The following is a 23,300-nucleotide window of genomic DNA, read 5'->3' as shown; positions in this document are numbered from 1 at the left end:
GTGTGTGTGTGTGTCTGTCCAGTGTGCATCTTTCCCTGTTTGTGTGACTGTCCCTGTGTGTCTGCCCCTGTGTGTCTGCCCCTGTGTTTGTGTGTCTGTCCCTGTGTGTGTGTCTGTCGCTATGTTTGTGTCTGTACGCTTGTGTGTGTGTGTGTGTATGTCTGTCTTGGTGTGTGTCTGTCTCTGAGGGTGTGTGTCTGTCCTAGTGTGTGTATTTGACCGTCCCTGTGTGTGTCTGTCCCTGTGTGTGTGTCTGCCCCTGTGTGTTTCTGTCCCTGTGTGCATGTCTGTCCGTCCATGTCTGTCAGTGTGTGTGTGTCCCTGTCCTTGTGTGTGTGTGTATGTCCCTGTGTGTGTGTGTATGTCCCTTTGTGTGTGTCTGTCCCTGTGTGTCTGTCCCTGTGTATGTGTCTGTCCCTGTGTGCGTGTGTGTGCGTGTGTCTGTCCCTGTCCCTGTGTCTGCATGTGTCTGTCCCTGTGTTTGTGTCCCTGTGTGTTTGTCACTGTGTGTCCGTGTGTCTGTACCTGTGTGTATTTGACGGTCCTTGTGTGTGCGTCTGTCCCTGTGTTTGTGCGTCTGTCCCTGTGTGCGTGTGTCTGTCCCTTAGTATGTGTCTGTCCCTGTTTGTGTATTTGACCGTCCCTGTGTGTCTGTTCCTGTGTGTGTCTGTCCCTGTCCCTGTGTGCCTGTCTGTCTGTCCATATGAGTTTCTGCCACTGAGTGTGTGTTTCTCTCTGTGTTTGTGTGTCTGTCCCTGTGTGTGTGTGTGTCTGTCCCTGTGTGCGTGTGTGTCTCCGTGTGTGTCCCTGTGTGTGTGTCTGTCCCTGTGTATGTGTCTGTCCCTGTGTATGTGCCTGTCTCCCTGTGAGTGTCTTCCCCTGTGTGTGTGTTTGTCCCTATGTGTGTGTCTGTCCCTGTGTGTGTATTTGACTGTCCCTGTGAGTGTCAGTCCCTGTGTGTATATGTGTCTGTCCTGTGTGTGTGTCTCCCTGTGTGCGTGTATTTGTCCCTGTGTGTGTGTATGTGCCCCTGTGTGTGTGTGTCTGTGCCAACTGGGGTGGCCCATTGAGTCCGCTCACTCCTCCAGCTTCATCCTGATCTTCATAAAACTGCCTGTTATGAATTCTAGGGCAGCTTACCCCAGCAATGTAGACAATTTTCGCTGAGTGCACTGATAGGGTAGGCGACCCAAGGACTCAAAACAGAGTAGATAGTGTTTCCTAGTGGGCTAAATGACCTTCCCGATGTCAGGTGAGGTGTGGTGAGGTTTTGCTGTGTGTGTGTCGATCCCCGTGTGTGTGTGTCTCTGTGTGTGTCTGTCTCTGTGTGTGTCCCTGTGTGTGTGTCCCTGTGTGTGTATGTATCTGCTCCTGTGTGTCTGTCTCCCTGTGTGTTTCTGTCCCTGTCCTTGTGTGTGTCTGTCTTTGTGTGTGTGTCCCTGTGTATGTCCGTGTGTGTGTGTGTTTGTCCCTATGTTTGTGTGTCTGTCCCTGTGTTTATGTGTCTGTCCCTGTGTGTCAGTCCCTGAGTGTGTATTTGACCGTCCCTGTGTGTATGTTTCTGTCCTTGTGTGTGTGTGTGTCTGTGTGTGTCTCTGTCCCTGTGTGTATGTGTCTGTCCCCTGTGTGTATGTGTGTCTGTCCCTGTGTGTGTGTCTGTCCCTAGGTGTGTGTCTGTCCTTGTGTGTGTGTGTGTGTGTGTCTGTCCAGTGTGCATCTTTCCCTGTTTGTGTGACTGTCCCTGTGTGTGTCTGCCCCTGTGTGTCTGCCCCTGTGTTTGTGTGTCTGTCCCTGTCCCTGTGTGTGTGTCTGTCGCTATGTTTGTGTCTGTACCCTTGTGTGTGTGTGTATGTCCCTGTCCTTGTGTGTGTGTGTGTCTTTCCTTGTGTGTGTGTATGTCCCTGTGTGTGTGTGTATGTCCCTTTGTGTGTGTCTGTCCCTGTGTGTGTGTATGTCCCTTTGTGTGTGTCTTTCCCTGTGTGTGTCTGTCCCTGTGTATGTGTCTGTCCCTGTGTGCGTGTGTGTGTGTGTGCGTGTGTCTGCATGTGTCTGTCCCTGTGTTTGTGTCCCTGTGTGTTTATCACTGTGTGTCCGTGTGTCTGTACCTGTGTGTATTTGACCGTCCTTGTGTGTGCGTCTGTCCCTGTGTTTGTGCGTCTGTCCCTGTGTGCGTGTGTCTGTCCCTGTGTATGTCTGTCCCTTAGTATGTGTCTGTCCCTGTTTGTGTATTTGACCGTCCCTGTGTGTCTGTTCCTGTGTGTGTCTGTCCCTGTCCCTGTCTGTCTATCCATCTGAGTGTCTGCCACTGAGTGTGTGTTTCTCTCTGTGTTTGTGTGTCTGTCCCTGTGTGTGTGTGTCTGTGCGTGTGTGTCTCCGTGTGTGTCCCTGTGTGTGTGTCTGTCCCTGTGTATGTGTCTGTCCCTGTGTATGTGTCTGTCTCCCTGTGAGTGTCTTCCCCTGTGTGTGTGTTTGTCCCTATGTGTGTGTCTGTCCCTGTGTGTGTATTTGACTGTCCCTGTGAGTGTCAGTCCCTGTGTGTATATGTGTCTGTCCTTGTGTGTGTGTGTGTGTGTCTGTCCAGTGTGCATCTTTCCCTGTTTGTGTGACTGTCCCTGTGTGTGTCTGCCCCTGTGTGTCTGCCCCTGTGTTTGTGTGTCTGTCCCTGTGTGTGCCTGTCCCTGTGTGTGTGTCTGCCCCTGTGTTTGTGTGTCTGTCCCTGTGTGTGCCTGTCTCTGTGTGTGTGTCTGTCGCTATGTTTGTGTCTGTACCCTTGTGTGTGTGTGTATGTCTGTCTTGGTGTGTGTCTGTCTCTGAGTGTGTGTCTGTCCTAGTGTGTGTATTTGACCATCCCTGTGTGTGTCTGTCCCTGTGTGTGTGTCTGCCCCTGTGTGTTTCTGTCCCTGTGTGCATGTCTGTCCGTCCATGTCTGTCAGTGTATGTGTGTCCCTGTCCTTGTGTGTGTGTCTTTCCTTGTGTGTGTGTATGTCCCTGTGTGTGTGTGTATGTCCCTTTGTGTGTGTCTGTCCCTGTGTGTGTGTGTATGTCCCTTTGTGTGTGTCTGTCCCTGTGTGTGTCTGTCCCTGTGTATGTGTCTGTCCCTGTGTGCGTGTGTGTGTGTGGGCGTGTGTCTGTCCCTGTCCCTGTGTCTGCATGTGTCTGTCCCTGTGTTTGTGTCCCTGTGTGTTTGTCACTGTGTGTCCGTGTATCTGTACATGTGTGTATTTGACCGTCCTTGTGTGTGCGTCTGTCCCTGTGTTTGTGCGTCTGTCCCTGTGTGCGTGTGTCTGTCCCTGTGTATGTCTGTCCCTTAGTATGTGTCTGTCCCTGTTTGTGTATATGACCGTCCCTGTGTGTCTGTTCCTGTGTGTGTCTGTCCCTGTCCCTGTCTGTCTATCCATCTGAGTGTCTGCCATGAGTGTGTGTTTCTCTCTGTGTTTGTGTGTCTGTCCCTGTGTGTGTGTGTCTGTGCGTGTGTGTCTCCGTGTGTGTCCCTGTGTGTGTGTCTGTCCCTGTGTATGTGTCTGTCCCTGTGTATGTGTCTGTCTCCCTGTGAGTGTCTTCCCCTGTGTGTGTGTTTGTCCCTATGTGTGTGTCTGTCCCTGTGAGTGTCAGTCCCGGTGTGTATATGTGTCTGTCCTGTGTGTGTGTCTCTCTGTGTGCGTGTATTTGTCCCTGTGTGTGTGTATGTGCCCCTGTGTGTGTGTGTCTGTGCCAACTGGGGTGGCCCATTGAGTCCGCTCACTCCTCCAGCTTCATCCTGATCTTCATAAAACTGCCTGTTATGAATTCTAGGGCAGCTTACCCCAGCAATGTAGACAATTTTCGCTGAGTGCACTGATAGGTTAGGCGACCCAAGGACTCAAAACAGAGTAGATAGTGTTTCCTAGTGGGCTAAAGGACCTTCCTGATGTCAGGTGAGGTGTGGTGAGGTTTTGCTGTGTGTGTGTCTATCCCCGTGTGTGTGTGTGTGTCTCTGTGTGTGTCTGTCTTTGTGTGTGTCCCTGTGTATGTGTCTTTGTCCCTGTGTGTGCATGTAACTGCTCCTGTGTGTCTGTCTCCCTGTGTGTTTCTGTCCCTGTCCTTGTGTGTGTGTCCCTGTGTATGTCTGTGTCTGTCCCTATATTTGTGTGTCTGTCCCTGTGTTTATGTGTCTGTCCCTGTGTGTCAGTCCCTGAGTGTGTATTTGACCGTCCCTGTGTGTATGTTTCTGCCCTTTGTGTATGTTTCTGTCCCTGTGTGTGTCTCTGTCCCTGTGTGTGTGTGTCTGTCCCTGTGTATGTCTGTCCCTTTGTATGTGTCTGTCCCTGTGTTTGTGTGTGTGTCTGTCCCTGTGTTTCTGTCCCCGAGTGTGTATTTGACCATCCCTGTGTGTTTGTTTCTGCCCTGTGTGTATGTTTCTGTCCCTTTGTATGTGTCTGTCCCTGTGTATGTGTGTATGCCCCTGTGTGCGTGTGTCTGTCCCTGTGTGCGTGTGTCCCTATGTTTGTGTCCCTGTGTATGTGTCAGACCCTTTGTATGTGTGTCTGTACCTGTTTGTATTTGCCCATCCCTGTGTGTGTGTGTCTGCCCCTTTATGTGTGTGTGTCTGTCTCTGTTTGTATGTCTGTCCCTATGTATATGTGTTTTTCCCTGTGTGTGTATTTGACTGTCCCTGTGTGTGTGTCTGTCCCTGTGTTGCGTGTCTGTCCATCCATGTGTGTGTCTGTCAGTGTGCGTGTTTGTCCCCGTGTGTGTTTGTCCTTATGTGTGTGTCTGTCCCTGTGTATGTGTCTGTCCCTGTGTGTGTGTGTCTGTACCTGTGTGTATTTGACCTTCCCTCTGTGTGTCTGTTCATGTGCGTGTCCTTCTGTCCTTGTGTTTGTGTGTGTGTCTGTCTGTCCCTGTGTGTGTATGTCCCTGTGTGTGTGTCTGTCCTTGTGTGTGTGTGTCTGTCCCTGTGTGTGTGTCTGTGTATGTGTCTGTCCCTGCGTGTGTATTTGACCGTCCCTTTGTGTTTCTCCCTGTGTGTATGTGTGTATGTTCCTATGTGTGTGTGTGTGTGTCCCTGTGTGTCTGTCTCTATGTGTGTCCCTGTGTGTGTCTTTGTCCGTGTGTGTGTGTATGTGTCTGCTCCTGTGTGTCTGTCTCTGTGTGTGTGTGTCCCTATGTGTGTTTGTTTGTCCCTGTGTGTGTCCCTGTGTGTATCTGTCCCTGTGTGTGTGTCTCTCCCTGTGTGTGTCTCTGCTCCTGTGGGTCTGTCTGTGTGTCCCTGTGTGTGTGTGTTTGTCTCTCTCCCTGTGTCTGTCCCTGTGTTTGTGTGTCTGTCCCTGTTTTTGTGTGTCTGTCTGTCACTGTGTGTGTCTGTCCCTGTGGGCGTGTGACTGTCCCTGTGTGTTTTTGACCGTCCCTGTGTGTGTGTATCCCTCTGTGTATGTATCTGTCCCTGTATGTGTCTCTGTCCCTGTGTGTGTGTCCCTGTCCCTGTGTGTGTCTGCCTCTGTGTGTGCGTGTGTCAGTCCCTAGGTGTGTGTCTGTCCTTGTGTGTGTGTCTGTCCCAGTGTGCGTCTTTCCCTGTGTGTGTATTTGACTGTCCCTGTGTGTGTCTGTCCCTGTGTGTGTTTTGGTGTTTCCATGTGTGTGTCTGTCCCTGTGTGTGTATGCCCCTGTGTTTGTGTGTGTGTGTCTGTCCCAGTGTGAGTGTGTCTGTCCATGTGTGTATCTGTGTGTGTCACTGTGCATGTGTCTGCCACTGTGTGTGTGTCCCTGTGTTTGTGTGTGTGTCACTATGTATCTGTCTGTGTGTGTGTGTGTCTGTGTGTGTGTGTCTCTATCCCTGTGTGTGTCTGTACCTGTGTATGTCTGTCCCTATGTGGGTATTTGACCATCCCTGTGTGTGTGTCTGTCCCTGTGTGCATGTGTTTGTGTAGGCGTCTGTCCCTGTGTGTGTATTTGAGCGTCCCTGTGTGTGTCTGTCCCTGTGTGTATGTATGTCTGTCCCTGTATGTGTGTGTCGGTCCCTGTGTATGTCTGTCCTTGTGTGTGTCTGTCCCTGTGTGTGTGTGTCTGACCCTGTGTGTGTGTGTCTGACCCTGTATGTGTGTGTGTCTGACCCTGTGTGCGTGTTTCTGACCCTGTGCGCGTGTTTCTGTCCCTGTGTGCGTGTCTGTCCTTTTGTGTGTGTGTCCATGTGTGCACGTGTCTGTCCCTGTGTGCGTGTGTTTGTGTAGGCGTCTGTCCCTGTGTGTGTATTTGACCATCCCTGTGTGTATGTGTGTCTGTCCGTGTGTGTGTGTCTGTCCCTGTGTGTGTGTGTCTGTCCCTGTGTGCGTGTGTCCCTATGTTTGTGTCCCTGTGTATGTGTCAGACCCTTTGTGTGTGTGTCTGTACCTGTGTGTATTTGCCCATCCCTGTGTGTGTGTCTGCCCCTTTATGTGCGTGTGTCTGTCTCTGTTTGTATGTCTGTCCCTATGTATATGTGTTTGTCCCTGTGTGTGCGTCTGTCCCTGTGTGTGTCTGTCCCTGTGTGCGTGTCTGTCCGTCCATGTGTGTGTCTGTCAGTTTGAGTGTTTGTCCCCGTGTGTGTGTTTGTCCTTATGTGTGTCTGTCCCTGTGTGCGTGTCTGTCCCTGTGTGCGTGTCTGTCCCTGTGTGCGTGTGTCTGTCCCTGTGTGCGTGTGTCTGTCCCTGTGTTTGTGTGTCTGTCACTGTGTGTGCGTGTGTCTGTACCTTTGTGTATTTGACCGTACCTGTGTGTGTCTGTCCCTGTGTTTGTGCGTTTGTCCCTGTTTGTATTTGTCCCTGTGTGCGTGTGTCTGTCCCTGTGTATGTCTGTTCCTATGTATGTGTCCATCCCTGTTTGTGTATTTGACCGTCCCTGTTTGTGTCTGCCCCTGTGTGTGTGTCTGCCCCTGTGTGTGTGTCTGCCCCTGTGTGTGTCTGTCCCTGTGTGTCTGTCCCTTTGTGTGTGTCTGTCCTTGTGTGCGTGTCTGTCCCTGTGTATGTATGTCCCTGTGTGTGTGTGTCTGTCCGTCCATCTGTGTGTCTGCCTCTGTGTGTGCGTGTGTCAGTCCCTAGGTGTGTGTCTGTCCTTGTGTGTGTGTCTGTCCCAGTGTGCGTCTTTCCCTGTGTGTGTATTTGACTGTCCCTGTGTGTGTCTGTCCCTGTGTGTGTTTTGGTGTTTCCATGTGTGTGTCTGTCCCTGTGTGTGTATGCCCCTGTGTTTGTGTGTGTGTGTCTGTCCCAGTGTGAGTGTGTCTGTCCATGTGTGTATCTGTGTGTGTCACTGTGCATGTGTCTGCCACTGTGTGTGTGTCCCTGTGTTTGTGTGTGTGTCACTATGTATCTGTCTGTGTGTGTGTGTCTGTGTGTGTGTGTCTCTATCCCTGTGTGTGTCTGTACCTGTGTATGTCTGTCCCTATGTGGGTATTTGACCATCCCTGTGTGTGTGTCTGTCCCTGTGTGCATGTGTTTGTGTAGGCGTCTGTCCCTGTGTGTGTATTTGAGCGTCCCTGTGTGTGTCTGTCCCTGTGTGTATGTATGTCTGTCTCTGTGTGTGTGTGTCTGTCCCTGTATGTGTGTGTCGGTCCCTGTGTATGTCTGTCCTTGTGTGTGTCTGTCCCTGTGTGTGTGTGTCTGACCCTGTGTGTGTGTGTCTGACCCTGTATGTGTGTGTGTCTGACCCTGTGTGCGTGTTTCTGACCCTGTGCGCGTGTTTCTGTCCCTGTGTGCGTGTCTGTCCTTTTGTGTGTGTGTCCATGTGTGCACGTGTCTGTCCCTGTGTGCGTGTGTTTGTGTAGGCGTCTGTCCCTGTGTGTGTATTTGACCATCCCTGTGTGTATGTGTGTCTGTCCGTGTGTGTGTGTCTGTCCCTGTGTGTGTGTCCCTATGTTTGTGTCCCTGTGTATGTGTCAGACCCTTTGTGTGTGTGTCTGTACCTGTGTGTATTTGCCCATCCCTGTGTGTGTGTCTGCCCCTTTATGTGCGTGTGTCTGTCTCTGTTTGTATGTCTGTCCCTATGTATATGTGTTTGTCCCTGTGTGTGCGTCTGTCCCTGTGTGTGTCTGTCCCTGTGTGCGTGTCTGTCCGTCCATGTGTGTGTCTGTCAGTTTGAGTGTTTGTCCCCGTGTGTGTGTTTGTCCTTATGTGTGTCTGTCCCTGTGTGCGTGTCTGTCCCTGTGTGCGTGTGTCTGACCCTGTGTGCGTGTGTCTGTCCCTGTGTTTGTGTCTGTCACTGTGTGTGCGTGTGTCTGTACCTTTGTGTATTTGACCGTACCTGTGTGTGTCTGTCCCTGTGTTTGTGCGTTTGTCCCTGTTTGTATTTGTCCCTGTGTGCGTGTGTCTGTCCCTGTGTATGTCTGTTCCTATGTATGTGTCCATCCCTGTTTGTGTATTTGACCGTCCCTGTTTGTGTCTGCCCCTGTGTGTGTGTCTGCCCCTGTGTGTGTGTCTGCCCCTGTGTGTGTCTGTCCCTGTGTGTGTGTGTCTGTCCCTTTGTGTGTGTCTGTCCTTGTGTGCGTGTCTGTCCCTGTGTATGTCTGTCCCTGTGTGTGTGTGTCTGTCCGTCCATCTGTGTGTCTGCCACTGTGTGTGTGTTTCTCCCTGTGTTTCTGTGTGTCTGTCCCTATGTGTGTGTGTCTGTCCCTGCATGTGTGTCTGTCCCTGTGTTTGTCTGTCCCTTTGTGTGTGTGTCTGTTGCTTTGTGTGTGTGTCTGTCCCTGTGTGTGTGCATCTGTCCCTGTGTTTGTGCGTGTCTGCCCCTGTGTGTGTCTGTCCCTGTGTGTGTGTGTCTGTTCCTGTGTGTGTGTCTGTCCTTCTCTGTGTCTGTCCCTTTTGTGTGTGTTTCCCTGTGTATATGTCTGTTCCTGTGTGTATGTGTCTGTCCATGTGTGTGTGTGGTGTGTGTCTGTCTGTCTGTCCCTGTGTGTTTATTTGACCACCCCTGAGTGTGTGTCTTTCCCTGTGTGCGTGTTTCACCATCACCATGTCCACAGTGTTTTGATGCAGCTGCATCAGGACGTTCTGTGTGGGAGAAGAAGAAGGAGGAAGAGGCAGCACCACCAGCATGGAGTCCATGGGAGAGGCACAGGAAGGCACACTAAGTATGTCCGTAACACTACCACATTATTAGTACTACTGTTATCTGTGGTTTTACATAGGACTGCAGGTAACACTACCACATTTTCTGTACTCAGATAGCCATCACCGTGTCATCTGTGCTCCTACATGGGACATCTACTATATTATCTGTAGTCAGAGGTTTATCACTGTGTGAGAAAGCCCACTGAGACTTTATCGCCCAAGGGCCCACATGAACCTGGAGCCGTTTCTGCTAACACAGAAGGAGTGATAGAGGCATAACTGCATACTAAGTGCATACTTCTTCCATGAATCTTATATAACTGGATCTTCTAAATATGTGTTGCTTGCTCTATCAGTAACAGAATGATAAATGTCGGGAACAATCTGAGCTATACAGAAAAAAAAAAATCAATATTGTTCTCATATCCCTCAGCTGCAGGTATTTTCAACTTCTACATTCCAATCCTTCTGAACAGATGTGCCTGGAAAAAGAACAAAATAAATTGTTGACTTTGCAGTAGGACGGATGTAAAATCCTGTTGTCTGAGTCACTTAAATTACATGAATAAGTGACATCCACCACCAAAACCGATTTTTCTTCCTTTAATTCATGTTCACAAATATCAGCTCCAGGCTGAACAGTACGAAATATACAAAAAGACATCTAAACTCACAGTAAGACTGAACATATAGTAAGTCATTAGCAGAGACTGATACAAACAACTGAATGGAGAGTCTTTCACATATGCTGCTAGCTATTGGGTTGAAAAGTTTTTAGCATCTGATGGATGTGTATATGTTAAGTAAAGTGCGGTGAGCGAAGAACCACTGCTTCATAGTTATGGTTTACAGGTCTTAATTAAAAAAGGTTTAAACATTTGTCTTGTGCAGCAGCAGGCACCTTTTCACAATATTGTGCTGATCTCTCACTAAAATCCATTGGAAGAGCTGTCTAATGCCCTTGGTCAGACAGGTCATAAACACTCAGTTAAGATGAAATCTTATGAAATTAGGCTTTACTATAGGAATGTCTGAAGAAATGCAGATGTTAAAAGAGAATAAAAAACCATTGAACATGCTTGACATTTTTTTTTTACAAAAATGGTCACCAAATTGTGCGTGAATGAAAGTACTTGCCGTGAATGCACATGGCCGTGAACGGTCCGTGGTATCCCGGCCTGAATTCCTGCTGAGAGCTGGAGCGCACGGCGTCATTGGTTGCTATGACGCCGTGCGCTTCATACCGCTGCTGCACTACAGTAATACACTCGTACACAGCTGTGTGCATTCGGCCTTAGGCTGGAATCACAGATGAAGGATTTTATGCAGTTTTTTGAGCCAAGGACAGAAATGGATTCAAAAGGAATAGGACATATATAGGACTTATTTCTCCTTTCTGCTGAATCCACTTCTGACTGCATCAAAAACTACTCCTCAAACCATCAAAAACTTTATGTATTTTCTGGATGTATACTCCACTGAAAAAGAACTTTATCACCATTTGTTTAAGGAGAACGTTGATTAAATTGGACACTTAGCCGATCCCAGAATGGAAAAGATTTTTCACCTAGTCAGTTGAAACAAGGGAACACATATATAACTTTTCCAGATATGCACATGAACATAAAACTTTTTAAATCCAAAGTCCAACACAGAAAATTACAACTAGATATAAAGAGTGATCAAGCTTCAGTTCATGCTAGTGGTATCTATTCTCCATTTTAAACCTATTATGAGAAGAAGACCTTCAACAATGGCTTCTTTCCTCTCATAGCTGTAATTAGAAATGAATACCGGTAGTGGAAAGTAGAATGGATATTACCAGTGTGTATGGAAACCGAGGAATGGAAGATATTTTATTCCACAAGGCTAGATATATTGTATATCTATATTGGGACGTTGGTAAGGCCTCTTTCACACGACCGTTTGGCTTTACAGTGTTTTGCGGTCCGTGTTGCACGTGTTGTTTTTTGTTTCCGTTGTGTCTCGTTTTTCTGTTCCGTTTTTCCATATGGCATATACAGTATCAAGTAATTACATAGAAAAAATTGGGCTGGGCATAAAATTTTCAATAGATGGTTCTGCAAAAACGGAACGTATACGGAAGACATACGGATGCATTTCCGTATGTGTTCCATTTCTTTTGCGGATCCATTGACTTGAATGGAGCCACGGAACATGATTTGCAGGCAATAATAGGATATGTTCTATCTTTCAACGGAACGGAAATACGGAAACAGAATGCATACGGAGTACATTCTGTTTTTTTTTTTGCGGAACCATTTAAATGAATGGTTCTGTATACGGAACGCAAAAAAAGGCCCATAAATGGAAAAGAAAAACTGTCATGTGAATGAGGCCTAATACAGGAAGGACCATATCAATGGCATTCTACTCAAAAAAGTCAACGTTATCACTTTGTATTACATGATTCTACTTCTAATATAATTGATATAGAAAACTAAAAGGTGCATTTACACGACCCAAGAATCGGGCCTATTATCAGAAACTACCGTTCCCGACTTGACCATGTAAATGTGGTTGTTATGATCCTGGTAGAAACAGCTGGAATCCGGTAGCCAGGTGGAATAAGCCTGGTGCGGTTATGAACTGTAGATTTGTAGTCCGCAGTACAGCTTGAATTGTAGATCACAAGTTGATAATTCAGCGAAGAGTAGAATCAGTCTGGGAAAGACAGTTCTGAGGAGCAGGAGACTGGAACAAGTCACAATAATCGAGCAATGATTGAATTGCCTTATGGGTATAAGTAGGCCCAAACATGAAACAAGATGTTTTTTTTAAGGGCAAATCCTAGGAAAAACACAGCCTCCAGTGGTGAAGGGTGGAAGTGCAACTCAATAGTTCAGAGTGAGTAAAACAGCAGCCACTAGTGGTAAATTAGAAAAATATATCAGGATTCTGATCAGTGCTGCTGATCCACCAATGAACAAGCAAAATGCTCGTTCATCAGGTGATCGTGTAGTTCATGCAGGCACCACCGATCATGGCTTCTGGGCAGCAGATAATGCGGTCTATACCGTTATCTGCTTCTCGGAAACCATGATTCTGTATAAGAACATGGGATCACAATTGTGATACCTCATCCTCATACAGTAAAGGAGATCGCTGCATGTAAATGCGCAGTCTCCTTCACTGAACGAGCAGCTGACTGTTGGGAAGATTTCAGACTACTAACACTCAAGTAAATGTTTAACATTCCAAGGCTTAAGGTGCCCATATACCTTCAAAATCTTGCATGTTCAGCTAACTCTTCCTCCCAACTCCTCCATATACATATGCATGCTTGGTTCAGCTAGGCATAAATGTGTGGACAATGGGGAGAGGGTAGTAAGCCACTGATTTCCCCTGAGAACAAAAAGCTGACTTTATTCTTATGGGATCCTTTACATAGCTTGTTCTCATGGTTTCTTCATGAGAATATAGTGCCAGTGATAGGTTATGTATTAGCCTCCAGACAGAAGTGCTCTCCTACAGTTGAGAGTGGAAGAAGTTAATGGGATCATCAGCTACACGGAAAAGAAGGTATTCTCTGAAATTCTAGGACTAGACATTGAAAAGTTGAACAGCACATCCAGACAACACACTTTATCACGAAGTTCATAAGAAATTATGCTGAATATTACTACATCACAAACGGATTGTTTTCACAGAATGTAGGAATGTTAAGTCTGTGTTGGAATTGATGAAGGGAGTGGATGTCTGAAAATAAAATTAGAAAAAAGCCATTTTAATGTAAAATGACAACTTATTCTGACTCCATCAACAAAAGTGCCACTAATTCACTAAACATGTAACTAAATAGTCCATAACAGTGTTTTTGTGCCTTCCAAGTCTGGTAGATTTCCATCTCCTATGTACATTCTTGCCATCCAGCTAGACGTTAACAATGGTCTAGATTATTTCCAAACTGTTCCACCATAAAATGATTCATTTTCAAAATAGTCCACCAAGGAAAAACTGTAAAAAATAAAAAATAATTAAAATACAAGCTGGCAATGGCATTTATCAAGCAAAGTCAGGTCTCTTGCACACGAACGTGTGCGTCCCGTTGTCATGCAGCCGCAATGCGCAAACAACCATCGTGGGGCAGCCGTAGCGGATCGCAGACCTATTCACTTTAATAGGTCCGCCATCTGGCCATTCCGCAAAAAGATAGAACATGCCCTATCTTTTTGCGGAACGGAAGTACGGGACGAAACCCCACGGAAACATTCCCCATAGTGCTTCCGTAGGGTTCCGTTCCGTGCTTCCGTTCCGCACCATTCTGCATCTCTGGATTTGCCGACCCATTGAAGTGAATATAAATTGAATATAAAGTGAATAAAAAAATAGAACATGTCCTATTCTTGTCCGCAATTGCGGACAAGAATAGGCAGTTCTATGCGGCCCCATAGAAATGAATGGGTCCGCAATTCCGTTACGCAAAATGCGGAACAAAATAGCGGATGTGTGAATGGGGCCTTAAACCTGAACCTTATGCATGTGGTGGCCTCCTGACTCTCTTTAGATGGCAGATGGTGGGAGAGAAAGACTGTACTGTTGGATTTCATCTACCCAATACTTTTGTTCTAGAGAGATAATCCATAGCCAGAGGTGTCTGTCAGTGGTTTTCTCCACTCTCACCAGTCAGAACACGTGTGCTTGGCCAAGCGTTTATGTGCATGGAGCCATGATCAGCCAACATCTAATATGTATGGCTGGTCTCTGTTTCTAGCCTGACTGGTCTTGACAAAGTACTGAACCAGCGGGCTTATACACTGCTGCTTTATGTGAATGTGTCAACTCTAAGTACTGCCCCTATCTTTTCAGTATTTAGTTACTCATGCAACAATCAAAAAGGTGTTAGTATGCCGAAAAAATATAAAACAATATTATTAAAGGACGTGCCTTAATTATAAATGGCTTTTCTCAATTTAGATGCATTGAAAACAAAATTGAAAGTTAACTGTTAACAATAGTGAACTTCTAGGGAGCCTGTCACATTGTACATGCAGTGCCATCTGTGGTCGGCATGGTATAGAACAGCAGGAGGCGCTAAGCAGATTTATATATAGTTTGGTGCAAAATTATTCAGAATACCTTGTATTTTATTGGCGACTGAAATCTCTGTCCTTTTTATGATAGGGAGCCCAGTGGGTGAGCCTATCAGTGACTGATCGCTTTCTATGTCTGTACAATCATATCGCCTTCAACCACTGGACTCCTTAGCATAGAAAGAGCAGGGATTGCAGTCAATGAAGTTAGGCCCAGTTCACATCACTGTTTGGCTTTCCGTTCTTCCGATCCTTAAGAACAGTACAACGGTTTCCATCTAAAATAACGGCTCTTAGATGGAAATGGCTAAAGCAGATGTAAAATGTGCATAATGGCTGCCTAAAATACAGGAACTGTCTTTTTCTGCTCTACTGACAGATCAGATGAATGAAAAACAAAATGGTGATGTGAACCCGACCTTGCTGTGAATTTGCTCCGCTCTCTCTCTGCTACACTACATCCCAGCAGATGGGATAGCATTTTCATGGTGACAGAAACCCTTTAAAAAACTTTTATAAACCTTTGCAAAGGATAGGTGATAAAAGCATGATTGCTGGGAGTCTGACTGCCATTCTGGAGATTGGTGGTTGTCCACAATGTTCTCACAGGTAGGACCTATCCTGTGGATAGGTGAAAACTATTTATAACTAGAAGACCTAGCATCGAATATGTGCTTGTTGCAACATGTTTTCAACAAAGACTGTATTTTTCCCATTCATAAAAGAACAAAAATAATAAGAGAACTTTACTGATCTGATTCTGGGTCAGAGAGCAATTAGGAGGTCAAAAGACATGGGAAATATGTGCCCAAGGCAAACACTTCTCAGCTGGTTTCAGATTACACAAAGCACAAGGCAGGAACAGAAGGCTCAGAAGTTCCTCAACTCATTTCTGGGATGGGTCTTTTATGATATAGTTGAAACCTAAGTATCATGTATATATCTACACAACTAAACGAATAATATAAGAATCAAAGTTGCTAGTGTACAGTAGAACCCACCACCCACTAAATATGTATCCAGTCAGGTCAGAATGTATATAGTCATCCTAGTTCAGATGTATTTCACTTGTCATTAAGTTCTCAGCTATTCCTCATCCCCAAGAAAGCATCTGCATTTACAAAGAACTGTAGATAGAGTGTCGTGAAGCAGATCATTGACATTCAGAGCTCCCTTGTTTAACCTTGTTTTGTGGAAAGGAATTTGTGTGCAACATAGGGCAATTATTGTGCTTGTAATAAAAGGATTTAATAAAAACAATCACATAGCAGATTAGCTTAGTAACAACCGCAAGGAAAGCAAGTCCATAATAATTGATACAACACCAATTGGTATTACAGGCTTTCAGACATTTTTTTGCCTTTGGGACATGGTCTTACATGGCTTTTCATGGGTATTTTAGCTCACTTACAAGACTGTATTCCAAATCCATACAACCTCCAAATAGTACCCACATAGGACTTCTGTCGGGCTTTACTATAATTCTGTATGCCTCTGCAAATGGCTCCATCAGATACCAAGCTATTCTTCTCTAGCATAATTTCTGTTGGGGGAGATTGATCCTGAAAGGTTAGGTTCACATCTGCATGGCAGGCTCTGTTAGGGGCCTCGGTCATAGATTCTTACAAAAAAGCTGTAAAATAGTGCAACATGGTGCACTATTTAGTCTATTAAAATGATGGTGTCCCTTCACATTAGAAGAATTTTTGCAATACCCACTGATTTCAGCAGAACCAGCTGATCAGCTACAATATGTATGGGGTTGTCCAGTGTTGGTAAAAAAAACGACAGGAGACACGCCACTACCAAAGTATTCTGGCAGCTGCTGAATCTCTTCTTGCCATTGAGAAGGCATACTCAGATGAGCTGAGTGTATACATGTATGGAGTGCACAAGAGGATAGGTGTTGGCTAAGCAAGTTTGGCCAATAGCTATCTAAGGTATATGTCCACCTTAATATGTAAAATTCTGCAGCAGTCAGATGAACATAAGACAATAGGACAGAAGTAAACGATTTCTTGAAACATCCCTGTGTTAGCCCCACCTAAATATAAGCATTGTATTATTAAAAGGGTTCTCTAGGCTTTTAATATTGATAACCTGTCCGCAGGATAGGTCATCAATATCAGATCGTTGGGGGATCCGACAATCCAGCTGTAAGAGGAGACGGTGCACACAGTGTGCACGTGCCATCTCCCGTCTCTTTCTGCTACTTCTGTGTCTATGGCAAAGCAGCAGCAGAGCAGGAAGAGAGACAGGAGACAGTACTGTATGTGCACTCGCCGTCTCCTTATACAGCTGATCGGCAGGAGAGTCCGATGTCAGACCCCCGCCTATCTGATATTGAAGACCTATTCTGAGGATAGATCATCAATATTAAAAGCCCTTTAACAAAATGCTTAATCGAATGATATCTAAAAGAGTTTTGCTTTTTTTCTGGATCAACACTGAAGGGATTGAAAATAGGGGTTTTTAGTAAAGGCTTTACACTGGCTGAGCACTGGTCACCTAAATCATTGTTTCCTAGCAGAAGATTGTGCCATCTAAACAGCACTCTGATGCCAGCAAACAATGTTTTTGTATGGTGACAAGCGATGGCATTAACTGTGGAGGAGATCGCTGCATGTCTCCTTCACCGACGAGCAGGCTTCCTTCCCGACAATCTGCTAAATAGTACAGTGTAAAGGGACCTTTAGTTACACATAATTATGATTAATGGAGTTGTTTACATAATTTTCTAAATTCGATTATTACATCAACTTAATTTCATTATATTAGGTGCATTCTGGTCTTATAAAAGCAAAAAAACAAAACAAAGAAAAGTTACCTTCAGACTCAAGCAGAAAGGTACTTCCATGTGCTGACAAAGGCTGTTGGGATGAGAGAATAAGGCACTGTGGTCACACTGCTCCATGTATCACTTGCAGGATCGTAACAGTCCAGTGTTTTACCCCGCTGCGAACCACAGTATCCACCTACTACATATAGTCTATTGCCAGAAGCAACTGCACGGCAGCTAATCCTTTTTGAGGAAACCTCCCCAAATCTGCACCACTGATAGGTCTCACTATTAAAGCGATAGGCTGAGCTGGCTGAGAACTCAGTGTCTCCTCCTATAACAATGACATGGTTTCCTAAAACAGCAGCACCAGTGTAACGCCAGGGTTGAGGGCAGGTAGTGGGCACTGTCCATCTATTTTGAACTGGATCAAAACACTGGACTTTGGGGAGTTTTTCACGGTTGACACTAGTACCTCCAAACACAAAAAGTTTCATCTTTGCTCCAACTACTGCAGCATTGCTCACACCTTCTCTTAGGGGAGCTACCAAGCTCCATTTGTCTACTTGTGGGTCATAATGTTCAACTTGCTTCAGTGATACAGAAGGAGATGCTGGAAATGCCCCATTTATGGCTGTATGGCCACCAACTACATAAAGACAGCTGTCAAGCTCTGCAGATCCATGGCCAAACCTGGCAACAAGCATAGGTCCTGCCTTGGACCATTCATCGTGTAGGGTGTCATAGACCCAGACATCTTTAGAAGCTCCATTTTCTGCCCCCTTCCCTCCTGTAACATACACTTTGCAGCCAATGGCACAGGCACTACACTCTTTGCGAGGGCTAGGAATGTCAGTCTTGGGTATTATCTCAGTGGTCTTCTGATCCATTACATAGATTTTGTCACACATAAATGTCTGCCCTCCCAAGAGTAGCAAGGCCTGGCTAACTTTCCGAGGACGTGCACAGAAACCAGTCACTAACCCATCATTCTGCAAAATCTTGTTCCTGCAATGTGTTGCTTCTTCCACAATTGCTTTTGCCTGCTTGTTCTGAACTACCAAATCATCTGTAGCCAGACTTCGGAGATACTGGTCTGGGAGCAGAGCTAGCCTGACACAGCGCAGTAGATCTGGTAGATCATCTAATCGAAGACAAAGATCGTATTTTATCCATCCCATGACAGCTTCATAGACTAGACTTTCATCTTCCACTTCAAGCTCCTCACTTAGGATGAGCTCCATCAGTTTGAGCTTTGGAAATCTTAAAAAGTCTTCTGTTTTTGATAATTCCACAAAATTAGACAGACACATTCTCCAAGAAAGCTCAAACAATCTCTCACAGCAGTGTGCATCAGATATCAGCATCATGTTTAAGCAGTTTGCTGTATGAAGATTCTTTTCCAGGAACTCTGAAGCTGCATCTCGTATATCATGAAACTGTAGCATATCTCCAGCTTCCAACAAGGACTCTGCATTTTCCTCGTTCAGTATAATACGTGCAGAATAGGCATAATCCAGGAGCAGCTCCAAGACCTCAGGGTGCAGAGCATCATGAAAGTTAACTTCTCTGTCTTGGCTTTCTTTTAGCCCTCCACTGAACATTGCCTCAAAATAACGGCTGCTGGAAGCTAGGACTGCCCGATGACATGGGAAAGCACGATTTCCAGCCAACAGCACCACATCTGTGAAGAGGCAGCGTTTACGGAGCAGGTTTAGATGTGTTAGAAGGCTATCCGCATGGCCAGGTTTATGGAATAAATGGATGTTCATCGAACCCGTGCTAGAGCGGGACTTACGGTTCTCGTGATTACTGACCGACATTTTTTTTCTGTTTTATTTAACAGGATATAAACCTAAAATAAAAAAAATATATATATATTTAAATTTTAGCAGAATCTTTAAAAATATAACCTTGTATTCCATATCATTCAGCATTGTAAGGAAATGGGTGAGTGTATACATAGACAAACAAAGGAAGTTTCCATCAGCCATCTTACTGACAGCGTCCTCAGGAGTTTCTACACGGATCATGGCAGAAAGATGAAAAGTGGAAATGTTAAGTTTGGCTTTTTTTTTTTATAACTTTTTTTTAAACTATTATGGTGTTATATCTACTTACAAAGGCACTGTGTATAGTTTGTGCTCCTTATGGATACATGATTATTTAAATACTAAACCTATATGGACATACATAACCATTTTTCCACAGTGTTAGTTTTATTTTATGGAGGAAAGGGATGCAAATAAGCTTTTAATAAGCTTTTATGTTATGCTTCTGTAATTTACCTGGTTTCTCAGGGATGAATTCAAGAACATCTATGGGATATTGAAGACATTGTATTGGTATTTGTATTGTGGGGTTTCGCTCTGGTAGATGGGGTAAATGGGTGCAGTACACAGGCAAAATACAAGTTCTTAACTCAAAACGTCAGTGTTTATTTACACTTGAGGCAGTTGCACAAAACAGCACGTAACTTTGCAGTCTTGGTTTTAATTCACACACAATGGAAAGTTCATATAACACAAGTCACCTTGCTGGCAGTTCTGCCTCCAGTAGTCCACAGCAGGCTTTAGGGAGCCTGTTTCCCCAGCGTGAGGCTCTCAGCCCTACAGCACGGCACAAAGCCTCAGATCCCAAAAAACAGAGACATCTCTGCTGAGCCCAGCTGCCTATTTAAAGACAGCCAGGTGCTGACAAAACCCGGACCGGCACTTAAACTCCGGTCCGGTATTTGACTTCACCTTGCTGGAAACCAGCCCAGCCACACATGCTGGGAGGAAAATACCTGCCTTGCCAGATACAACCCCTCACCGTGTCACAGTAGGTACAATGCCTGGAGTCCAAAAGAGAATATGCAATGTTTCTATAGCTTCAAGGCCCAAAGAACCAAAAGTTGGAGAACCCCTTTGCAATGCAAATATAGCATGGTATAAGATAGCCATACACATTAGATTGATGTTGGCTGAACTCATCAATATTGACAGGACTGGCCAACCATCTAACTTTTATGGGGATGTCCAACTTTCCTCCAAAAGATGTCAGAGGAAGAAGGATTGGGTGGTTAGATTTCCTTTTGTTCTCATGGGAAATAAGTGTGTGGCAGCAGCTTACTTCCCTCTCTCCATTAACAATGCATGTTTAGCCAAGCGTTCATATGTATGAAGGATTTGGCAGGAATAGCTATCTAAAGTTTATAACCAGCTTAAGCATATACTGTACATACATAAAAAAAAAAAAAAATCAAAAGCCTCCCTAATATGTAATCTACAATTCAATGAACTCAACATGTATATGACAAAAGAATAATAAGTTTTGTGAAAACTAGTGCAAAGCTACTGCAGCTGCTCTTGTATAGGCAGCATGCGGCTTTCCAAAAGAATTAGGCGGCCTGGCTTTGAAGGAGGCTAGCAGAAGTCAGGACAAAGGTCTCAACTAACTCCATTAATTATTAAACCACGTGAGGTTAATAAACAGTCCCAGGAGCCACAATGTACACTGCTCCCAACTAAACACACAAAACACTCATTGTCACTTCCTGCTATACAGCAGGCGGCACATGAAATACCAGAGCGGCCCAGCATTAACCCCCTCCTCTCTGAATGCCTAATCTTTTATGTCTGGTGTGGTGTTACGGCTACTTAAATAAAGGCAGCAGGGCAAGTTCAGACTTATAACCCTGGAGGAAGGGGATGTGGAAACAAATATGAATTTTATACATAAAGTACAAGGTTACAAATGTACAGGAAGTGCCCTAGTTGTACTACGCTTTATAGATATACCATCAGCAGCATAGGAATAGTGCCAACACTCCGATCTCCCTCAGGCCACTGGCGCCACTAAAGAATTTAGTGGCGCTGTATGTGGGTAGTGAAAAGACACAAGGAAATATCACAGGAATTCCATAGTGGAAATCATGTTAGACACAATTATGAAATCCTATGAAATGGCGGTGGATCCAAATTCAGCTTTTGCATCATAGCCTAGGAGCTATACCTCTAGACAAAAACATACATTGCTTAAGGTCAAAGCATAAACTACACATATCTTTTACCAAATAGTCATGCACCATACGAAGCTGTACAGTGTGTCTGGTCAACAGTCTGCAAATATACAAGATGTAACACAGTGTTCATAGTCACAGAATAGACTTTTGTATGCTACTTATCTTCTAGAAAGAAGCCATGCACTGTTCACAGTCACTCAATATAAGCCCTGTATCCACCATACAGATACACGTACCAGACAGAAGCTCTCAGAACCTAACCCGAATGATTCAGTCCATTGACATTTTTAAAATTCCTGTAGAAAGAAATCATAATCCGCACCAGCAGACATGAATAAGAGCCTAGCCCTGTATTAGTACCTGCAACTCCATAAGAGTAGTGTCAGAAGGCAAACACATAGGATGCCACTTACTGTGCCTAGACGGTGGTTTCAGATCTTCACGCCCATTCTCTTCTAGCTCTGTGAGTCAGTGACAGGGGGGGTTCCAAGAGCTGCAACATTAAACACATTGTTAAGTATCTATCTTCTCACACAACTGGTAAGGGCGGAAGTGGTGACAATAGAATGAAGATACGATGGTGCTTCTCTTTGTGCTTGGTTTTATGGGTGTGTGCGGTATGAGGGCACCTGGGTGAGACCATGCTGATCAGCACAATCTGTGCTGATGTGCCTGCCTCAGGATGTGTATTGAAGTGTGCATATGGGATGGAGATTTGCATTGTTGAAAAAAGGAGCCATCATATTTAGGGTGATGGAGTACAGGCATCTCTTACAAGTCATAGGACTAAAATAAATACTGCTACAGTAACAAATCTATAATCTATGAAATCTATAACAACTTACCTGACTGCCCAGCTCGTTCCCCTCGCTCCCTCAGACTGAGTGCTCAGCTGGGACAAAGCCTATTTACTATTCACAAGCCCTGACCCTGCCCACTACCACCCAGCCAATGGAGGAATGCTGGTCTTTCTATTACTGAATCCCTGTTTTTCCTCTGGGTCTTAGCCCCGACCGTCACATGAAAGCAGCACATGTTCAGAAGAGCTGGTGGTTTATAGAGACACACAGTCCATATATCAGATAGAATGATCTCGATGGTAACATTTTTAGACAGTCTTCTGGTCTAAATATTAGCCAGTTGTTTTCTATAACATTTACATTTACACACAAGATCCCACTTCCTATATATAAGATTCAATCATCAGATTGTGTTTTCAGCAAAAGTAAAATACTAAAGTAACATGCTAAAAAACAATCTGCTGTTCAGGACTGAGGGACAACTGAAGGACAAGTCCTGTAGAAACTGTTGAAGCAGCTATTTTGATTGTCACCCAACTTTCCAAGAACGAGACAAAACTGCTAGTCACAGTTCCGCCATAAAATTACAAACCAATGAAAGTTCCAGCCAACCACATTGTCACATACCAACCAGTCACATAATTACATAATAATCTTATTGTTCAGAAGTCCTGGGAAAGGGCTATAATTGGAAAGTCACACCCACACCCAAGCAAGGTGTTTACAGTTACTTACTCTCCCAAATTGTTCCATAAATTATTTTATATGATCTTCCCACCTCAGAAAAGCATGTTCCCACAAAGCAACGTGATGTTAAAGAACAAACTTTATTCTATATATATAATAAAAATATGAATATAAATATGTAATAATGGACCTCCATTATAAACTATTAGCATAATAGGAGTTACCAAAGAGCTGTGCTGGTGGATTACTTTTTATGCAGGTCACTCATCTCCCCAGTGCCTCCTAATATTCCTAATTTGCAGTATTGTAGTATTACAATAAACATCTCAACTATTCCAATAATGAAAATGACTATAGAATGGTGGGCAGAAGGTAAAAAATGCGTCCTCCTGGATTCATTGCCAGCTATAATACCCTACCAAACAGTGCCATCCACAGTTCTACCATGACTGCACAAACCAAAAGGCCACCAACTTCTTGTCTTCCAGTGCCATAGCTTTTTTTATGTTTCCATAAAATGTGTTGCAAAACTGTAAAAAAAAATGAAATTGTGGGGTGAAAAAAAATATATTCTGCCATTGTTGTTTGGGTGTGGTTTTCACGGGGTTTATTAATATTCTGTTGGTCAGTACTATTAATGCAAAACCAAATTTATTTAGTTTTTATGATGTTAAAGAGGACCTGTCAGCACTCCTTACATTCCTGTTTTATAGCTCCATGCATGTAGCATCTATTCTTATGACTTTATGTTGTGCCATTCCTTTATTATTTGCACTAGAAGTTATGAATTAATTGCTATTCAGTAAGCCTTCAATAAGGGTACAGGGGGGAGGTAACCAGTTGGGGTGTGTACCTACACAGTCTGATAATGGCAGCACTGATTGGATAGATTCAGTCTGTGCAGGTACACCCCCACCC

At 44.8% G+C, this 23,300-nt stretch overlaps 1 protein-coding gene across 1 annotated transcript; it reads right to left on the bottom strand.

Annotated features, from left to right (window-relative positions):
* Positions 1 to 11,315: 11,315 nt before the first annotated feature.
* On the bottom strand, positions 11,316 to 21,782 carry LOC122919742 (ectoderm-neural cortex protein 1-like). The gene is made up of 4 exons (XM_044268930.1): positions 21,741 to 21,782; positions 21,309 to 21,388; positions 16,938 to 18,744; positions 11,316 to 13,034 (listed from the first exon to the last, which is right to left on the bottom strand). Exon 3 carries the CDS (start codon positions 18,710 to 18,712, stop codon positions 16,946 to 16,948), a length of 1,767 nt encoding a protein of 588 aa, XP_044124865.1. The 5' UTR covers positions 18,713 to 18,744; positions 21,309 to 21,388; positions 21,741 to 21,782; the 3' UTR covers positions 11,316 to 13,034; positions 16,938 to 16,945.
* Between the last annotated feature and the right edge of the window lie 1,518 nt (positions 21,783 to 23,300).

The sequence above is a fragment of the Bufo gargarizans genome, chromosome 1 (assembly GCF_014858855.1).
Source record: "Bufo gargarizans isolate SCDJY-AF-19 chromosome 1, ASM1485885v1, whole genome shotgun sequence".
NCBI lineage: Eukaryota > Metazoa > Chordata > Amphibia > Anura > Bufonidae > Bufo > Bufo gargarizans.
The sequence above is the reverse complement of the archived record's forward strand: the minus strand, read 5'-3'. Positions and strand labels throughout refer to the sequence as shown.